The 20880-nt window shown below is 36.7% G+C and overlaps 2 protein-coding genes across 2 annotated transcripts; both read right to left on the bottom strand.

Annotated features, from left to right (window-relative positions):
* Positions 1 to 1987: 1987 nt before the first annotated feature.
* On the bottom strand, positions 1988 to 6242 carry LOC130072011 (TRMT1-like protein). Its single transcript, XM_056236883.1, has 6 exons — positions 6187 to 6242; positions 5775 to 5852; positions 5591 to 5680; positions 5383 to 5487; positions 2297 to 2468; positions 1988 to 2219 (listed from the first exon to the last, which is right to left on the bottom strand). The coding sequence occupies exons 4-6, from the start codon at positions 5422 to 5424 to the stop codon at positions 2032 to 2034; spliced, it is 402 nt and encodes a 133-aa protein (XP_056092858.1). The 5' UTR covers positions 5425 to 5487; positions 5591 to 5680; positions 5775 to 5852; positions 6187 to 6242; the 3' UTR covers positions 1988 to 2031.
* A 570-nt stretch (positions 6243 to 6812) lies between these two features.
* si:ch73-109d9.3 (zinc finger protein 423) lies at positions 6813 to 20619 on the bottom strand. Its single transcript, XM_056236852.1, has 5 exons — positions 20116 to 20619; positions 17898 to 18013; positions 15702 to 16803; positions 9792 to 10121; positions 6813 to 8309 (listed from the first exon to the last, which is right to left on the bottom strand). Exons 1-5 carry the CDS (start codon positions 20396 to 20398, stop codon positions 6976 to 6978), a joined length of 3165 nt encoding a protein of 1054 aa, XP_056092827.1. The 5' UTR covers positions 20399 to 20619; the 3' UTR covers positions 6813 to 6975.
* Positions 20620 to 20880: the final 261 nt, after the last annotated feature.

Genomic DNA, 20880 nt, shown 5'->3' with positions numbered 1-20880 from the left:
ATATTGTTGAGTCGAGCGAGTCATGTTTCATTGGGTGTTTCGTGTTTATCAGTGAACTTCGGGATTTAACGGAATAATCATCATGACCAAATAAAATTTTAATTCACCCCATCTATTTTTTTAACAATTCTCCTCAATCATCGCTCTTCAATCCTGTCTCATATGTGCAGTCCTTTCCCAAACACGAGTTTCCATGAATGTTACAAAATCCTGTCTGACGACTGTATCCCTTTGTTAAAGAAAACATATCAAACTGCACACAAAAACAACAGAGCACAATGTCACACATAACTATATTTTATTCAAAATTGTACATTTTGAACATCACCTCTTTGAAGTTGTACAAGATATCTCTGACCCATAGGTAAAAGATTTCTTTCCACAGCAGTTTCCTGTAGCAAAAGAAAAAGAGAACATCTTAAAATACTGTTTCACATCATTTTATTTTCAAATGTAACATTTGCAACTGGGCATTGTAAAGCTTGTAATAATGGCTTTGTATTACACCACAAACAGCTGTGATTATAAAACAGAAAATGCATCGCTCCGTTATGTCTGCTTTACAGGAATGTGTGAAGAGTCTGTTTGGTCAACAGACAAAAGTAGTTTCACTCTAGCAGATTTTCAGTTGTATGTTTCATATACATATGCAAGAATAAGAGCAAGTCAGGCCGCATTTCACAGTGGGTGTTAAAAGACCCAATGGCCCTGTTGACTTGAAGTGTAATCAAGCACCATTTGCCTATTTAAATGACTAATGAAATAAAAGAGCTGATGCAGTTCTTAGCAACAAATATACTGTCTGTCTTTATTGAATGTACACTAATGTTCAAAAGTTTGGGTTTGGTAAGATTTTTTAAATGTTTTTTAAAGTAATGTTGAAAGCAATTTTAATGTTTTCACCGAGGCTGCATTTTGCAGTATAAACAGTAACTAATACTGTGAAATATTAGTAAAATTTAAAATGGCTTTCTTTCTATTTTCATAAAATGACAAAGCTGAATTTTCAGCAGCCATTACTCCAGTTTTCAGTGTCACATGATCATTCAGAAATCATTCAGAAAACACATGATCATTCAGAAATCATTCTAATATGCACATTCAGAAATCATTCATAAAACATGATCATTCAGAAATCATTCTAATATGCTGAGTGGGTGCTGAAGGAGGATTATTATTATCAAGGTTGAAAACATTTTGCTGCTTAATTTTTTGTGAAAAAGTTTTTTCAAGATTCTTGGATGAATAGAAAGCTAAAAAAAAAAAAAACTAAAACAGCACGTATTCGATATAGAAATATATAATGATAATGTCTGTACTGATCAATTTAATGCATCCAAGCTGAATAAAAGTTCCTAAATTAAAAATTCCTTTAAAATAACAAAAATACAAATCTTACCGATCCCAAACTATTGAACTGACCCTGTTAACCCAAAAACTCTTCTTGCTGCAGTCTTTAGCATGATGACATATAGTTACTTGTAAATATAACCCACTACATCATGGATTTTGGCAACACTTTTAATATGCATGTGCACACTTTTTCAAGTTTATAAAGCTGTTACATAAGCAACCAGTCAAGTAATGTTATGTCAAGCTGTTTTTAAATTCAAGTTTGTCAGAACTTTCATGTGTTCAGTGTTTATATAAAATGTTTAATATGCAATGTTTAGAATTTTATCTCCACAAGACCATGCTCGTCAATATATTGTATTATCAGTTTATTGAAGAAATCCATGGATATAACCATGTCAAAAGCTAAGCTTTATAATAATTATTTTGTCTCACTAGTGGTGAAATAAAAAAATAAGTGTAGTAAAAATAGATGTTTCAGATCTTACACAGCACTTCACAGTTCTGAAAGAACCACCAGATACTTTTTTTAAAAATGTTTATTTCCATAGAGCTTCATCCATCAAATTCCACAATTCCGAATAACCTGTAACCAACAGGGAAACAATAACTTGAGAAACAATCTATGAACTAGTGAAAAAAACTGAAATAAAAGAATACAAAAATAACAAAAAAAAACTACTCATGTTTAGGACTTCCATCAAGTGAGCAGTTTTCTTCAAATTCCTCCTCAGCATTTAACTTCTGGATGCAGTTTGAGAGATGAATCTGTAATTGTGCTTTCCGCAGAATGGTGGCAGAGCAGTAGCAGCAATGAAAATGTGCATTTTCCCTGCATTTCAAGTTACACTTGATAATAGTGAAATCTGAAAAAAGTAAAACAAGTGTGAATTGATATGCCTTGACAGAATCATTTGAATGGATGTGGAAGCACTATACACACCATGAAGCTGGACAGCCAACTTCAGATGATTCTGGACGTGGTTAACAACGCTCCCTAACCCTCTTGGCTTGTAGACCCAGGTCTCACAAAATGGGCAGTGATACTCGTCACAACACCGAGTGCACTTAGAGATGCAGGGCATTTCTCCTTTTTTAAGGATGGTAATATGCACCTAGAAATGGATATTTACAATGAAATAATGGTTAACTTCATTCAACATTTTTTTTGGTGAATATTAACAATTTGTTATAATCACGATTACAGCTTGAGCTTGACACTTGACTTTGTCACTAAAGTTGCCCTTGACAACCTATTAAAATGAATTATTATAATTATTCTTACATGCGCAGTATAAGGGTCACGAGAACCCAGCGTGATGATAGGAAAATAATGATTCCGTTTCAAAAGGGCTAATGTAAAATGCAAGTGTCAACAAAATTAATTGACAACATAATGACAACATAAATTATGCTAATTTCACTTACGGTCTCACTTCTTGGTGTTGAGTCCATCCTTGTCATGGAGTATAGTGACAAATGATGCACATTAAAGACATCCAGTGTATCATCGAAATCCTCTATGGCGCATTTGCTTAAAAACCTTGACTATATGTCAACCAAATTCACTATGTAGTGGATTATATGAACTACGTCATTGTGCTACAGTCTGCAGAGACTGAAAACCCTCTCTAACAGTCAGGCAGTGATAATTATGTTGACAATATTTAAAGGTGCAGTATGTAATATTGACAGATAGTGGTTGAAATGGGTACTGGAGTTATTTGCCCCGCACCCTCCTCCTCAGGCTCAACGTTCACGCGGGTTGCCAGATTGAAGACACACAACAGGAGCAAGTGCAATTTACAATGGAAGGCGAAGAGCTTTTGATCAGCTAATGTATATGCGTTTAAATATGCCTTATAGAGCTTTTTAGATAAATGGCAATACTTTTTATTTAATGTAGAATTTGCGATCTCTGACCCAGTTCGTTTGCTTGCGTCAATGGCTGCTTCGTTGTCCGCCCACTGGCGACCCAGGGTGTCAAAATATTATAGAGGGAATGCGTATGACGTCACCGTCAGCTGGAGTGATTGCGGTCACGCCCACTCGAGTGGCAAAAAGACTGAGCGGCAGCATTGGTTTTCAGCGTGAATGCCGTGAAAAACACAAAAAACACATCTAAAATGGGAAAGAGCTTTGCGATTGACTGTACAACTACATTTCACAAGAAATCTGAGGTATATTTTTACAGACTGCCAAAAGCTACAGAACAGAGAAGCAAATGGATCGATGCAATTCATAGAATCAACTTGACTCCAGAGAAAAGTGGATTTGCAGTTATCATTGAGCACGTTTACATGCACACCAGTAAGATGATAACTCACATATATCAGCTTATTGAAATAACCAGTTTCCCGTTTACATGCAAACCAGTAACCATGACAACACAAGTAAACCGTGTTTACATGACTTTATTAATAAATCAGGCCATGACCGTGTGACGACAAAACAATCATTTGCGTATCTGACTTCATTTGTTTTGTCGGTTGATGTTAAATAAAGCTTGCAACATGTCAGCGGGAAACTTACAGCTCGTATATTCTCTCATGTCATGCAGTTACAGATGCAGCGTTTTGACTGAACCACTTCTACTTCTGCTGCACGAGATGAGAAAAAAAAGCAGAAAGCAGGTTAATGCGTTTACATAATGCGAAATCCGAGTAAGAGGCAAAAAACTACCAGTGTAAAAGAAAACGGGTTTCCCGTGTTTACATGACCACATGCGTTGTCATGACAAAAAAAAAACTATAGGCTACAAGTTTTAGGGCTGGACGATATGATTATAGCCTATATATAACATTGATATGAGTGATCACCTGGATTTAGACCTACCTATATTGTATTTATATAAAGCGTTCACAGGCAAATTTGCTTCACGTATTTCCCCGGCGTCGAAATCAGGCACACAAATGTCAGGAAACACAATGGTTGCGTGTCAATATGGATCACTGGATCTTTGGTAGGCCTAAATTGTAAGGAACACTTATATCGAGTCCAAACATCGTTTGTTTTACTCTCGTTTCCGCAGTTTCCCCTATTAAATCCAGTCACGCAGCAGCTCTTTTGCCACTCAGTCCAGCTGAGGGGGCGTGTTCACGTGGGACACGTGACATCAATGCATTCCCTCTATTGGGTAAATTGGCAGTGATCACACAAACCATAACAAAAACAGACAGTCTGACACTCTTAAAGTAGAATAACTGGCTGTAGCTGTTTTTCAGAGAAACAAGTATGTTAACTTAGCATGTTTCCTAAATATCTACAAAAATTTGTATGCTTTAGTACAGTAAAAAAAAAAATTATATATATATACACACACAGCACCTTTAACTAAAGCTGTTGTGGTGTAAATTATGTAGGATGCCTCTTAGATTTAAAAGACATTTGTGAAAGTGTTAACAAGATCAGAGGAGTCAATGTGCTTGTTCCAGTGAAACTTTTCTGTCTTATAATAATTTTATATTATAAAACGTTTTTGTGAACATAATATATTTAATAAATTCAATACAAATTCATTATCAGCGTTTTTTATAGCCTTCACATTTAACATTGTGCAGGATGTGGCACAATTTGTTTTTGTTTTTCAATATATATTGTCCATTCAATCGATTAAATTACATTGTGCACTGTCAGTGCAGACAAGCATAAACAACTTAAAATATTGTCTGGATAGATCATCCTGCGCTAGTGGATTTTCAGAACACCTATGCAAATACATTTGAAATAATTATTCATATTATTTTATCTACATGTGTTATGTTAAACATATCATGTACATTTAAAAAAAAAAAAAAAATTTTAGTTGACAAATGTTAAAATAATTTGCTTTCATCCATGATAAGCAATATAATGTTATTTGTTTATCATACAGCAGATCAAATTGTGAAGCCCTATGGAAAATTGCCTTCATTCACACAATTATGTGCCATATACATGATGACTTAATATGTATGATTTATCATCATACAAGCAATAAGGTTGTGAAATGATGAGATTAAATCTTTAAACCTATGAACTCTGTCTAACCTTTGCCCTCCTTCGAAGGTAATCCCTGCGGTTGTGTAGCATCTTAGTACATCTTACAATCACCTCTGCCTCCCGCCCATACAACTGCGGCAGTGCAGATATGATCTGTTCAAGTGTAAACAACAAAGATGTATAATCACTCTCAAAAACATGCCCTTTTCTGCATACATTTCATTAATCGAAATCGAACAAATGAAGAGAACTGAACCTTCGCTGTAATCGGGCCCCAATCTATGTTCCTGCTATAGCAAGCCTTCTGCCACACCTGAAACTGAGTCAGGATCTCCCTGGCCACAAGCTGTTGAAGACACAAAAAACAAATAAACTTGGTCAATTGATGAGCGTTCAAAAGCCTAAAAATTATTTCAAATTCATTCTGTATAATTTCTTACGCTGAATGTCCTTTGCCTGTTTACGGGGAGGGAATTTCCTTGTTCTGTGGAAGGGTGTTCTGCAAACCTTCGGCCAATCTAAAACATACACAACAACAAATTAGCAAACCACAGTTTGGATGCATTTAGAAGCATTTCTATACAATATTCTGCTCATAAATATAGTTAACATTAGTTGATTCTGTTTATGTTCTGTATGTAGTGTGCTTGTTTATCATAATAGACATGAAGTGAAGTCTGCAACACAAATTTCATTTGAAATTATATTTCATATGGAGTGCTGAAAGTCTGCCTGAAGTCAGAAGGAACAATAAAAAGTATCAAATAACAAATTAAATATTCTGAACAAGTCTTGCTAGAATAATTGACTGATTTTGTTGGGAAAAAGTATACAAATCCATCAGATAATGACCTGTGTGTAGGGGTTAATGGTTGTCCGATTACAATCACTCCAGGAGAGGCAGGCATCAAGACACAATGCTGCAGGAGATCACAGAACTCTTGTGGAAATGGCTAAGGAGGAGGAAGTCTTGCATTGTCCAACATCAGTGTTCATCAAATCCACAGCAAATAAATACAAAATAGAAAACACTGTAAAGAAGACTTGAAGTCTGAATAGAAGACTAAAGTAAAGGAAATGGAGCATTTTTGGACTGACCGACTTGCTGAGGTGAGATAGACGTGTTACCAGTCGCTACATCTGATGGTTCATTTACTTTTTCCAACAAAATGCCATGAAACGAAGTTGAAACGACAGGGACATAACACAATTTAAGTGAAGGCCGGGGTATCTTTTTAGTGAAATTATAAATTCTTAAGTTAAAAAGATCCACAAACATTCTTAGGAGAGAGGATATGCTGCATCTTTACTGTTGTTGGAGGGAATACATAAAAACATCAAATACATATTCTATACCAGCTATTACACATTAATCGCACAACAGCACAATTCCTTTGGGAGTAAATCTGTATTGTAAAATGTATTTAGATCTATAAGGAAACCTAAGTTTCCTTGTCTTTCTGTAATGCAAAGTTAAAATGATTCCATGCATAACAATCTGTCCAGGTCCTGTTCAGTTGTCTTTAAGGTGGCAATGATGGGACGGCGGGTCCTTTGAGGTCTTCTTGAGTTCTAACAGTGCAGACCATTTATAGTATGTAAACATGAATCGATCAAAAAACGAGTGAAAATTAGATACACTTATTTCCCTCCTCTCCCATGGGCTTTCAATAAATGAGTCTTCATTTGCCTGGGATTCAGATAGCTCTTTCCACAATAAGGGCAATTGCAAGACTTCCCAGCGTGGCTGTGTCGTCTGATGTGAACTCGCAGGTTGGTGGCTCGATTGAATCGCATCCCGCATTGAGTGCAGCTGAAGAGTTTCTCCCGCGTGTGGATGTTCTGATGCTGCCTGAAGTTGCTCATCCGAGCGAAGGCCTTGCCGCAGTGCGGACAGACGTGAGGTCGCTCTCCCGAGTGGTTTCGCTGGTGAACCTTGAGCTCGAAGTTGTACGCAAACGTCTGCTCACACATTGAACAGCTCAGAGGTTTCTTGCCCTTGTGGGTCTGCGCATGAGCCTTGAGGTCACATGCTCTCGCAAACATTTTCCCACATTGGAGGCAATGGTGGGGTCTTCCCTCATGGATCTGTTCGGGCGTCCCATGTTTGTCCTGGGAGAAACACTTTGGGTATTGCGCGTGACTGACTGTTTTCTCGCCTGGACAAACATCATTGTGGGAATAGCGGACAGAACTTTCTGAACCAGGATAACTCTGTTCATTTTCTGGTTTGACAAATGAATTTGACCTCTCTGGTACGCTAGATAGCATCAGCTCTGTCGTGCATAAATGATTATATTGTGCCCTAATACCTTGATGTGCCAATGTGTTCACTGAATAAGGTGTGAAATATGAGGTGGCGTCTGGCATGTCGAGAGAGTTTAGACCTGGAAAGCTTTCTACCTGTATCTCCTCCTGATCACAAGATCCTCTGAGCTCTCCCTGACTCGGATCAGACATTTCTGCATGGCAACCGTCATCTCTGTTGACGCTATCCCACACTGGAACCATCTCTTCCTCTTCCTTGACAGATAGAAGATCCAGCTCTGTCTCTGATTTTACTCTATCGTTTGGTGAAGACGATGGCAAATCCTCATAAGCATCCTGAGCCGAAGGGCTTTGTATCACTCTTGAGTGGTTTGAGTCCATTTCCTTATCAAGTGTAAAGTCCTTTTCGGATTGGTCTAAATCATTCCCTTTGGCTTTGAAGACACTAGTGGACTCGCTCTGGATTGCTGAATTTCCCAGAAGCCTCTGCAGAAAATCCTGAGGAATTGGTGCACTGGAGTTAGGTGTGATGATCTCTTTTGCACTATGCCGGTGTACATCGTTCTTCTCTTTAGAGTGTGAATTTGTTGTTGTTGTTTGTTTGTTAGACTCAAGGCGTTGTCTTGTACTCCACATTTCTTCTGTCAACGTAGGCTGATTGGTAGACTGATCTCTCAGGCTTAGGCCTAAACAAAGGGCATTTGCTCCTGCACCAGAAGAACAGATACAAAATTAAAGAACAGCACAAAAAGTATTTGATAATATGAAGAAGATATAATGACATCTGATTTTCTTAACAATTATTAATTCCTAATCAATTAAAGAATACTGTTTTTTTTTTTTTGCAAGACAGAACTGTCATCCTGTGTGTAAAGAAAGTATTTTGTAACTCAGGACGAAAATCTTCTCTTAAAGCTGCAGTCCGCAGTTTTTCCTCTTTGTCGCCATCTCTGTTCGAAATCTGCAATTGCAGTTATTGGCGGAATTATCAACTTTACGTGAGTTGTAGTTCGACACGGCACAGCGCGGATGAACACAATGTTTGAGGAGAGTGTGCAGCTGTCAGTCACCGCGCCGGTGTGGATACTGTCATTCAGAATCACAGATTATTCTTTTTGGAAGTATGACCATTCAACATAATAATTTTCACCGGAAAATGTCATCTGAACAAGTAAGTAACATCTACTTTTGTTCTGGTTCTGACATTGCAGTAAATCGCGCTGATTAAATCTAACAATCGCTTATCATATCACGCAAAACCGCGCAAATTATACTTTGTTCTCAAATTGTTAATGTTAACAACGTCAGCATTGCGTGACTACATGTAATGTCCTTCCGATATGTATCCTTGTTTTCGCATGGGTCCGGTTGCAGTCTCTTTTTTTTTGTAGCCGCTCCGAAGTCCGAACGAAGTCTTTTGCATTTTACAGTGGGTGAATCTGTTGTCACTGGTGATTGTCGTTTGAACCTTTCTGGATCCGCCATCAAATTGATAAGTTTAATTATATCAAGTGCTGTGAGAAAAGGCTATAAATCTCCACCTCCAACATCCTCACACGCAATACAGCCTACTAGCCGAGACTCCTTCTTTCTCCTCCCAAAAAAAGCTACGGACTGCAGCTTTAAACATCCTGTGATCATGTCAAATACAAAAGTGTTAAAAATCACCTATTATCTCCTGCTGGTGAAAATGGAAAAAAGTACTACAGTACACACTGTTATATATATGAATTATTTATTAAATATTTATATGTACACATGTATATGAATGTGTATGTGGGTGACGTGTGTTAATATATTTAAGTGTGCGTGTGCAATTTGGTCAAGTTTTAGATATGTTGTAACCAGCGATATTTCAGTATTATTTATAAACTATTAGTATTTATTCTGAATTTGCTTTCTTTATATTTTAGTTTTAGTAATTTTGTTACTTGTTTTTGCTTTTAATTTTTTTTTATTTCACTTTAACCAATTTTAATTTTAGAGAATAAATAGTAATTTTATTACTTCAACTTATTTTATTTCTATCAATAAAAACGGTTTTTAATTGTTTGCCTTCAGCCCGAGATGGTCTCCGGCCCTCCCCACGACCATACAGAGGATAAGCAGTATGGCAAATGTATGGAGCATGAGTGGATTTGTAATAGTTTTGAATTAACAACCACAACACTAGTTGTAACTTAACTCACCCCGGACTGTCTCTACAGGCTGGCTCTCATCTCTGCTGCTGGAATCTCCTGTTCGGCCGCAGTCAGAGCACCGTATCTTCCTCCCCCGTTCCCATTCCCTCTCCCTCTCCCTCAGTTTACTCTCAGACAACTGTAGCCTTCGTTTCAATACTTCCACCTCTTGTTTACGATGACCCACTTCCTCGAGGAAGCTGTCTTCCACCAGCCTAGTTATTTCAAACATGGCTGATTTGAGGACGGTCTCCATGACAACGGAGAGCTGAGACTGGAATGTGAGGAAAAGGGCCTCCGACATCGTCCTGCTGTCGCCTTGATGCAATGAAAATAATCACCCTGAAAAGGCATAAAGACTTATAAAAATGTGTTATAACTGCAATCATGACCAGCTAAAAAAACATGTTTGCGTGTTCGAAAACAAAAACATTTTTTTTTCCTCTCCCGTTTCTGTCACCAGGTGGGCGATTTGTTATTGTTGTTTGTGCAGCCACGTGCATGATACAGCATACAATCACATTATTAAGGCAATAATACCAATACTATGTTATTAGAAATTCGTGTATATTTGTATATGCTTATATTCACTTGGTTTTCTATATAAAATAAGCTCGCTAGTCACCCTCTCTTCGGGCCTTTTGTGTAAAAAGTAAAAGAAATGAACTGGACAAAGGCAAATAATAACAGTCACGCTATTCAGGAGGTAAATACCTTATAAAAACGATCCTCGCACAGCGGATTTCTCAGAGGAAACCGCGAAATAACGTGAATAGATACGTTATTACAGCAGTAATATCACCGTTTAGTTGACAGTCGTCTTGAGCGGATGCAGAAAATGTTGAAGGTTTTCTGTTACTGCCCTCCAGTGGACTGGAAGATGCCACTCATCCTATGCTACATGTGTACTGAGGGAACCACATTTATTTTTGTGTAAAATTTTATGGCCCGATTTCACAGACAGGGCTTGGATTAAGCCAGAATTAGGCCTTAGTTCAATTAGGACATGAGCTTTTATAAACGTACCTTAGAAAAACACGATACGGGTGTGCATCTTGAGACAAAACAATGGCACTGACATATTTTAAAGGGGTGATGACACGAGAAACCAAATTTGCCTTGATCTTTTGGCATGTAAGAGGTCAGTGCAAGACAAGTTGCTTTGAGTTAAAACAGCTCAAACATGAATTTTAGTCTAGGACTTTTGTCTGTGAAACTAGGGGCAAATTATTATATTTTATTATTATTATTTTATGATTAGCTACCTAAATGGCTCTTCATTAATCAATGAAAAGCCATTATTCTATTTTAGTCTACTGTAATTAAAGTCACCAAAATTGACTGTTCTTATTTTTATGGAATATTGCAGTATTTATTGGAAATTATAAACTGACCAAAAACAACGTGTAACGTTTGTTTTAAAATAAAATTAATGTACTAAATATATTTTTTATAATACTTTTTCTTTAGTACTTTGTATCATGTATCATAGACATTATGCACCTCTAGATTTTGCACCATTTCCATATAAAAAAATATAGAAACATTAGAACAAATATTTCATATTGTTTTCAATTAATACAGAGTTTAAGGTTAAAAATAGAGCAAAGGTATTTAAAATCCAAAGCTTAGAAGGCAGATTGATGCCACCCGGTGGAAGAAATAAAGAAAATCACAGATGCCAATCACTAGATGCTTGTGTAGCCTTATACACTGAACAAAATGATAAACGCATCACTTTTGTTTTTGCCCCCATTTTTCACGAGCTGAACTCAAAGATCTAAGACTTTTTCTAAAAGGCCTATTTCTCTCAAATATTGTTCACAAATCTGTCTAAATCTGTGTTAGTGAGCACTTCTCCTTTGCCGAGATAATCCATCCACCTCACAGGTGTGGCATATCAAGATGCTGATTAGACAGCATGATTATTGCACAGGTGTGCCTTAGGCTGGCCACAATAAAAGGCCACTCTAAAATGTGCAGTTTTACTGTATTGGGGGGTCCGGGGGAGACAATCAATGGCTGTGCGAAGTTGCTGGATATTGGCAGGACCTGGAACACGCTGTCGTATACGCCGATCCAGAGCACCCCAAACATGCTCAATGGGTGACATGTCCGGTGAGTATGCTGGCCATGCAAGAACTGGGATGTTTTCAGCTTCCAGGAATTGTGTACAGATCCTCCAACATGGGGCCGTGCATTATCATGCTGCAACATGAGGTGATGGTCGTGGATGAATGGCACAACAATGGGCCTCAGGATCTCGTCACGGTATCCACCATCAATAAAATGCACCTGTGTTCGTTGTCCATAACATACGCCTGCCCATACCATAACCCCACCGCCACCATTGGCCACTCGATCCACAACGTTGACATCAGCAAACCGCTCACCCACACGACGCCATACACGCTGTCTGCCATCTGCCCTGTACAGTGAGGTCGAGACCCCGATGAGGACGACGAGCATGCAGATGAGCTTCCCTGAGACGGTTTCTGACAGTTTGTGCAGAAATTCTCAGATGATCTTGGAGGTGAAGATGCTGTATGTGGAGGTCCTGGGCTGGTGTGTTTACACGTGGTCTGCGGTTGTGAGGCCGGTTGGATGTACTGCCAAATTCTCTGAAACGCCTTTGGAGACGGCTTATGGTAGAAAAATTAACATTCAATTCACGGGCAACAGCTCTGGTGGACATTCCTGCAGACAGCATGAATGAATGTGTTTGGGATGCTCTGGATCGGCGTATACGACAGCGTGTTCCAGGTCCTACCAATATCCAGCAACTTCGCACAGCCATTGATTGTCTCCCCCGGACCCCCCAATACAGTAAAACTGCACATTTTAGAGTGGCCTTTTATTGTGGCCAGCCTAAGGCACACCTGTGCAATAATCATGCTGTCTAATCAGCATCTTGATATGCCACACCTGTGAGGTGGATGGATTATCTCGGCAAAGGAGAAGTGCTCACTAACACAGATTTAGACAGATTTGTGAACAATATTTGAGAGAAATAGGCCTTTTGTATACATAGAAAAAGTCTTAGATCTTTGAGTTCAGCTCATGAAATATGGGGGCAAAAACAAGTGTTGCGTTTATAATTTAGTTCATTGTATATTTATATTTTCAGACATAATTACGTACAATAGGGGTGTATCGATACCCTCGTCACGATTCGATACATATTACGATACTGAACTCACAATACCATATTATTGCGATACTTCAAGACATATGGTAAAAGGTTAACAAAAAATGTACTGTTGATTAAAATGCTAAATTTAATGGTGACATCAGAATAAAAATATTGATGATTCTGAAGTTGAAAATACAGAATAATTTAGACAAACATGCTTAAACTCTGTCACTGGCTAGATACATTTAAAATAATGTCGGACACTTTTTACTGGTAACAAAAGACATTTGGCATTATCAGGACCCACAAATATTCCCCCATTGCATTATTATACATTATATTCAACATTGTGTATAGTAGTTTAATGCAGTACGGACACTAAAACTCTGTAAACTTGAATTTTTCCTCACACAGAAATATTCATTTTGGGTGAATTATACACAATACATATTGATGCAGTTTTGTATTGTTACACCCCTTATGATGAAAGACTATTTCGTCAAGGATAATTTGTAGATTGTATGTTTGTTTTTGAATTTCCCATTGATTTCCTATGGTGGTAATTTTTTATCACAAGTGTGACTATTTTTGTAAAGACGGTTTAGACTTGTCTAATCATCTCCATGATTTTTCTTTTCTTTTTGTTGTTCATATAGCAAGCGCCACAAAAGTCACCAGGTTTTGTACCTGTAACGGTCACCAGCTGGAGTGCCTTTGAGAGCCACCACATCAGACTATTGTCATTCCTTCACAAACTACATTTCCCATAACTCTCTGCCAGAAATAGTTATTTTATAAAAATATTTCCTTCCGTTTAATTTTTTTAGAAACAGTAAAAAGTGCCACATCTTTGCCCTACACAGGCCTAAAGTTTTGTCATGTGCTGTAATCACAGATTATTACTTTAAGTGCATTAGGATGGGAAAATGTGTCAGTTATAATAAAAAAAATAAGTGTAAAAAAATGAGAACACCACATGTACATACTGTATGTTAGTACTCTACCAAAGAGCTGGATAACTATTTAATTTTGTTGACAAACATTACAAAACAACATATATATGACTAAAATAGAGACATGAACTTCCTGCAGTTTAGCCATTTGGTCCATTTCAAATGTAACATTATTTAGATGTGTCATTTTCACAGAAAAAAAAGAAAAAAATCATTTGAATTACAGTCATTGAGTTGTAATGTACATGGCTTACTGTGGTTTACCTGGATCACCAATTGTCTGTTTGCATGCATTACTGGAAGAGTTTAATCAGTGTGTAATTTAACACAGTGTGTGGCATTTAATCAGCAAAAGATATTAAACTAAAAACAGATGGGATGGTATGTGCATGTTCCAGCTATACTGTCACTCTTTGTTTACACTTTAAAGAATACTGCAGCCATATCACGTCACTACATTTTAAAATATTAATCTGAAAACCCCTGCATAGGTTTGAACCTAAAACATCGGCATTGACATCTAAATGTGAACATGTAACCCACAGCAGCATATGCACATCAAGTTCAGCAAAGTTTACTGGCTATCTTGTAAAAAACACAGTAATGCTGTTGCAATAATGAGTATATGCACCATTTGAAAGAGCTAATGCTACACATCTGAATATACAAACAAATCAAAGGGATATGATTTAACATTGAGTAGTTGTTTAATTCATCTTATTCTAGGCTTGTAAAACTCCAATTTGAAATTAATTAAACACTTTAAACAAACAGAGAAAATTTCTAAAGCATGGATGAAACAGCCCGGGTCATATTTCACCCCAAAATCAAAAGAAAAAAAGAATAAAGAAAAATCATACTTTTTGCATTTATTGACTGATTTGCATTGCCTTTATTTAAAGAGTTAAGTACATATCTCCCAAGCCTACAATTCAAAAGTTTGGGTCGGCAAGATAAAAAAAAAAAGAAAAAAAGTTAAGTCTCTTACGCTCTATTAATATATATTAAAATGGGATTTATTCCTGTGACGACACAGATGATTTTTCAGCATCATTACTCCAGTGTCACATGATTCTTCAGAAATCATTCTATGCTGATTTGCAGCTCAAGAAACATTATTATTATTGTCAATGTTGAATATAGTTGTGCTGCTTAATATTTCTGTGGAAACCATGATAATCTTTTTTATTCTTTGAATATAAAACAGAAATTAAACCTATGAAACAGAAAAACATTATAAATGTCTTTACTGTCACTTTCGATCAATTTAAAGAATCCATGCTGAAAAAAGGTATTAATCTCTTTAAAAAATATATCTTACTGACCCAATTCTTACCCAATCTTCTGAACGGTTGTGTATATACATACCTAATTGAAATATTAATGTACATGTGTACCATTCTAAGTATATTCCATGGTTGTATTTTGTTGAATTTAATTTATACTGAAATAAAAAATAATGAATAATTTTTCAGGTCTTTAAGGAAAATATAATTGCATAAATGTTCTTTTGATCTTAGGGTGAAACAGTTGGACATTTATTTGTGAGACAAACTCACCTACTTCAATAGTCTGTAACATCAAGAGGGAGTGGAAAAGTCCTCTGCTTTTTATAGAATATGATACAATCTGCATTTTCCCCTGAGTGATCCAGTCACATCACTGCAAAATAAATTTTTCAGAACAATGTTTGAAAAGTTAGATGTAGTACAGCTTTCAATACGACGCATGATATTAAAAATAATTTAAGCCAGTTAGCGAAACAGCATCAACTAATATGTGAAATGCAACACAGATTCTAGCACTATTACAGCTCCACGGCTCGTCATATACTGGACTGTGAGGGTTCAGAGTGAATTCTCTGATGTCTCTTCAAGTTGCATTTCTGGGTAAACCTTTTCCCACAGTCTGAGCAGATGTAAGGTCTCTCGCCAGTGTGAACCCTGCGGTGGGCTTTCAGGTTACTCAGTTTGGTGAAACTCCGTCCACAGATGGTACAGCAGAACTGCCTGTCTCCTGAGTGAATCTGTTGGTGAGCTCTGAGGTGACACAGATGAGAGAAGCCTTTCCCACACTGGTTGCAATTGTGCGTTGTCCTTGCCGAATGGTGGCGCGTGTCCCCTTGAACCCTCACACTGACCATCTGCGGCAGACTTCTTCCTGGATGCACGGTACTGAAACCTCTTTCCCCTGTAGCGGCTCCTTCAGGATACTGACGGACGTGAGAGGGTTTTGGAGTAGGAAGGCCTTTGGAGATGGATTGTGCTCGGTTAACATCACTGGCGCTGTGATCTGACACAACCGCGTTGGGATGTAAAACAATTTTCGTGTTTTTCCTAACGGGTGATCTGAGGTGCTGCATGGCTTGTGGTGCAAGGCTGTGAACCTTGACGGGAGGCGCGGGATAAGAGACTCGCTCTTGTACTTGAGGTCTAACGGTGAGAGGATCTCCAGGCTGAAGGTCCAACGGCGTCTTCTTAGCACTGTTGTGAGCAGAAACCATCTGAGGCCCGATTCTCTCCATTTCCTCCCAGTCTGGTGGAAGCATCACTATAACTTCCTGTTTAACAGAGCCTGAGTCGATGCTGCTTACTTGGGGTCTCAAACCCGGAGACTCTGAAGATACGGAGGTCCTGACTGGGTCTGGCTGTGAAACAGATGACCGTGCTGAAGGGTCAGTTTTAGAGTCAAACCATTTTGGGGGGGTTCTGTGTCTGACCTCATCCTCATCCCCCGGTCTTTCGGTGCAGGACGGTCCACCTGGTTTGTGGTCAGAATCTGTATTGCGGAGTCCATTGGTCTCTTCCACACGGCTCTGAGGATCTTTTTGTTTGTGTATTTGAGAGTGTATTACTAGATAAGCTTGCGTGTCTCTAGGCTCTGTTGTTTCCTCTTTCACTTCTCCTCCAGGATTATCCTCACCCACTTGAACAGCCTGTCATGGACAAAGTGCACATGAATTAGAAACCGCTCAAAAACTATAGTAACCATCTTAGAAAACTGCAGTATTTGGACACTTAAAATCTGTGAATTGTATTGCATTACAAAAAAAAATGGCATGTGCAAACAAATGCCTTTCTCAGTTCATTACATTTTTTTAGAGAACGTACACTGGTGGTCAAAAGTTTGGAATAAATAAGATTTTATTGAATTATGCTCAGCAAGGCTGCATTTATATGATGACAAATACAGCAAAAACAGTAATAGTGTGAAATGTTAATATGTTATTACAATTTATAATAGCTTTATTTCTATTTTAATCAAATGTCATTTAATCCTGTGATGAATTTTCATCATCATTACTCATTAGTCACATGTGTCACATGATCCTAGAAATCATTCTAATATGCTGATTTGGTCTTTAAGAAACATTTCTTATTATTATCAATGTTGAAAAACAGTTGTGCTGCATTACATTTGTGGAAATATTATACTTTTTTGAGGATTCTTTGTTGGATAGAAAGTTTAAATAAACACCATTTATTTGCATTTATTCAATTTATCAAAGCATTTAAAGCTTTTGTAACACTATAAATGTCTTCACTGTCACTTTTGATCAATTTAATGCATCTTTGAGGAGTATTCATTTCTCTCTTTTTTCTCTCAACATTGATAATAATAATAATATAATAGTTTCTTGAATATGCACCAAATCAGCATATTAGAATGATTTCTGAAGGATCCTGTGACATGAATAGAGTATAAATAGAGTAACGGCGCTGAAAATTCAGGAATAAATTACATTTTAAAATAGAAAACAGTTATTTTAAAATGTAATAATATTTCACAACTTTACTGTTTTACTGTATTTGTGATTAAACAAATTCAGCCTTGGTGAGCAGAAGAAACTTCTTTAAAAAAAGAAAATCAAAAACATAAAAAAAACATAATTATTCCAAACTTTGTACCACCAGTGTAAGATATCAGTTCCCCTCAAGTTCACTCAGATGCCCTTTGGCAACCTACTGTCCAGATACTTTTTGTCTTCTCTGCCACTACATATTACCATTAAAACAATGGCATACACACATTATGTTTAGTTTCCAGAGTTGCTGAAGGCTTCTCCTGATTTGCACTTCCCTTGGGACTGCAACTCCAGCTACTGTCAGAAGCATTTTCCTGCTTAACAATTGGATTGTCCAAACCTTGAAAAAAACACACACACACACAAAACATTTTTTTTATGAGCAAGGATAAATCATTTCATAAATACTGAAATATTGTGACATTGTTAAAAATAAAATATATTTGATAAAAATAAAAATGAATTTCATTCTTTTTTTTAACTGCTGAAATTCTTGAAAGAAATGGTAGCACTTTACAATAAGGTTTCATTTGTAAATATTAGTTATTGTATTAACTAACATTAACTAACAATGAGCAATACATCTATTAAAGTATTTATTAATCTTTGTTAATGTTAGATAATAAAAATGCAGTCATTCATTGTTTGTTCATGTTAGTTCACAGTGCATTAATTAATGTAAACAAATACAACTTTTGATTTCAATAATGTGTACGTAAATGTTGAAATTAACTAAGATTAATAAATGCCGTAGAAGTATTGTTCATTCATAGTTCATGTTAAATAATAAATGGCACAAAAAATAGATGCTGACAGTCTCTTTTATTACCGTTTTGTCATTTTCTTTTTATATTTGAAAAACATGTCCACTAAATGAAAGTGTAGCATAACCAACACTCAGGAAACCACTTTGTTGTCATGTGAAAACCACGAAAATGACAAGAGGACCATTTTAGACCCTCATTATGATGTCAATGTATGCAGATATACTAAAGAAAATTTTCTAAATTCATTTATTTCAAAATGCAGACCTGCAGAAAATCTGATTAGTTTTGAAAAATTAATTAAGGAAAACAATATTAATGTTACTCGAATAGAGTTTGAGGATAATTAATGGTATATCACCTAAGCTTCTACATCCCATTAAATCATCATTACATTACTCTCAATTAAAGGAAGAAACTCCCTGTTTAATGATAGGTGGAGTTGATTTGTTAAATAAAAAATGCAATAATATTCATATAAGAAAAAAATGAATCTCTATGAGCAGTATTGCTCCTAAAGCAATGGCTTTATGCAAACAGATGTATCCTTCCTTATCTTTGTGTAACATATGGTCTGCTCATAATAACTTTGTGATACCAAATAAGGTTAAAGAAATTCATATTAAAATGCTTCACAATTTTTACCCCTGTAAGTTTATGGATATTCAACCAGAATGTTCTTTTTGTGGATCTGAAAATGAATCTGTGCTTCATTTTTTTTTAAGATGTCCCTTCACAGTCTCATTATGGACAGTGATTTCAGTTTTGATTTTTACATCCTTTTTGATATTACAGAAGAAACTGTCTTATTTTTGCTTTCTAACGCTGGTTCAGTTATTTTAGATAACGCAGTGAAAATCCTGTACATGCTTGGAAAAGGTCATATCCACAAATCTAAATTTACAGCTTCGAAACCAAATTTGATTGTATTTTGCTCTGAATTAAAAAAATCTCGCTGATTCCCTATGTAAATTTAAAAATAAAAAAATTAAAAATTAAAACATCCCAGATATTGAATACGATTATAAAGTCACATGTGAACAGAGATAATATGTTTCAATGAGATCTTTCTATCCCCCTACTTGAGTCAAAACGAAAGTGATGCAAATTTATTTTTTTGCCTTTCTTTTTATTTCTTTTATTTTGTTTGCTTATTTAATAATTTTATGTATTTTCTGTTTCAATGTCAATACTCTAAGTCCCTTGTACAAAGTCAATTGTTCTACTCATTGTTAATTTCAAATGTCATTAAGATTTATATTATGTTAATGGAATGAATGTTAATTGTTGTTACTTGCTAAATGTTAATAAAAAATAAATAAAAACAAGGAAGCCATTTTGTAATCATGTGACAGGAAAATCACGAAACACCCCTTGATCAGTGGTTCTCAATCAGGGTGCCACCTAATGCCTTAAAAGTATGTAAATATATCAAATATAAGAAATATAATACCATGAAATAGGTCTGTAAACTGGAGGAAATTACTTTTGTACTTTAAAGTCATTTGACATTTGTAAGTTAATTAAATTATTATTATTAAAAATGGCATAAACATTTCATACAAATGATGAAACAAATCCCAAAATACACGCCATTCTTATGTATCATTGACTCGCGTAAGCACAAGCACTACATAACTGGTGAAAGTCCTTTGGGAAGTCAAATGTTTCTACTCACTGCTCTGTGTTTCGGGGCCTCTGTGTAGGACCCTCCTCCTGGACACTGCTGTCCGCCCACAGTCCACACACCTCACCCTCTTAAACCTCTCCCGTTCTCTCAGCTTGGCCTCCGACACGATCAGCCTTCGTTTTAACACCTCCGCCTCTCGTTTGCCTCGATCCATCTGCTCCAAGAAGCTCTCCTCCACTAACCTGGTGATCTCGTACATGGTGGTCTTGAGAATAGTTTCCATGACCGCAGACAGCCGAGTCTGGAAGGAGATGACCAGCGTGCCCGTCATCCTGTATCTGATCTACTCGAGCTTGTTCTTATAGAGAAGAATTGATTGCTGAATGCATAGACACAACAGTGATCATAACATTAATGACCACCCATGCTGATTTCTATCTCAAATGTTTTATTTCTTAAGTCCACACATCAGCATTTTGGGAAACTCAGTTTCAAAATTCACAGTAAATGTTGCACTTCACACTTTCACGGCCAGGCAATCATCATAAAATCCCGAATATAAAAACCTCGCACTGTTAGCATCGAGCTCATTACATCTGATTGAGACTATGAACCGCGAACCGAAATAAATATCCTTTAGGCGCAAGGCGGAAGGCGTCGCATCATGTCCAGCTGACTGTAGTACATTTTACATCATTTATTTAGTTAATGTATGAACTACAAGATGTTTGACTAATGCTTCATTCAGCATGTCAGGAGGAAGCGCCGCTGAGAAAACGGACAATAATGTTGTTGTTAGTGACGTCACATATT

This window comes from Rhinichthys klamathensis, unplaced genomic scaffold (assembly GCF_029890125.1).
Source record: "Rhinichthys klamathensis goyatoka isolate OS25496 unplaced genomic scaffold, OSU_Roscu_1.1 h1tg000469l_1, whole genome shotgun sequence".
NCBI lineage: Eukaryota > Metazoa > Chordata > Actinopteri > Cypriniformes > Leuciscidae > Rhinichthys > Rhinichthys klamathensis.
Note: the sequence above shows the minus strand (reverse complement) of the source record. Positions and strands in the feature narration are given on the sequence as shown.

Coding starts and splice junctions, on each gene's coding strand:
- LOC130072011 (XM_056236883.1), bottom strand. CDS start 5,424: ATGCTACACAACCGCAGGGATTACCTTCGAAGGAGGGCAAAG. Junction 2,469..5,382: donor ACCTTCGAAGGAGGGCAAAG/GTTAGACAGAGT, acceptor ATCCATTTCTAG/GTGCATATTACCATCCTTAA. Junction 2,220..2,296: donor GTTGGCTGTCCAGCTTCATG/GTGTGTATAGTG, acceptor TACTTTTTTCAG/ATTTCACTATTATCAAGTGT.
- si:ch73-109d9.3 (XM_056236852.1), bottom strand. CDS start 20,398: ATGACGGGCACGCTGGTCATCTCCTTCCAGACTCGGCTGTCTGCGGTC. Junction 16,804..17,897: donor CTCTGGAAACTAAACATAAT/GTGTGTATGCCA, acceptor TGTCCATGACAG/GCTGTTCAAGTGGGTGAGGA. Junction 8,310..9,791: donor GCCTGTAGAGACAGTCCGGG/GTGAGTTAAGTT, acceptor CTTCTGGTGCAG/GAGCAAATGCCCTTTGTTTA.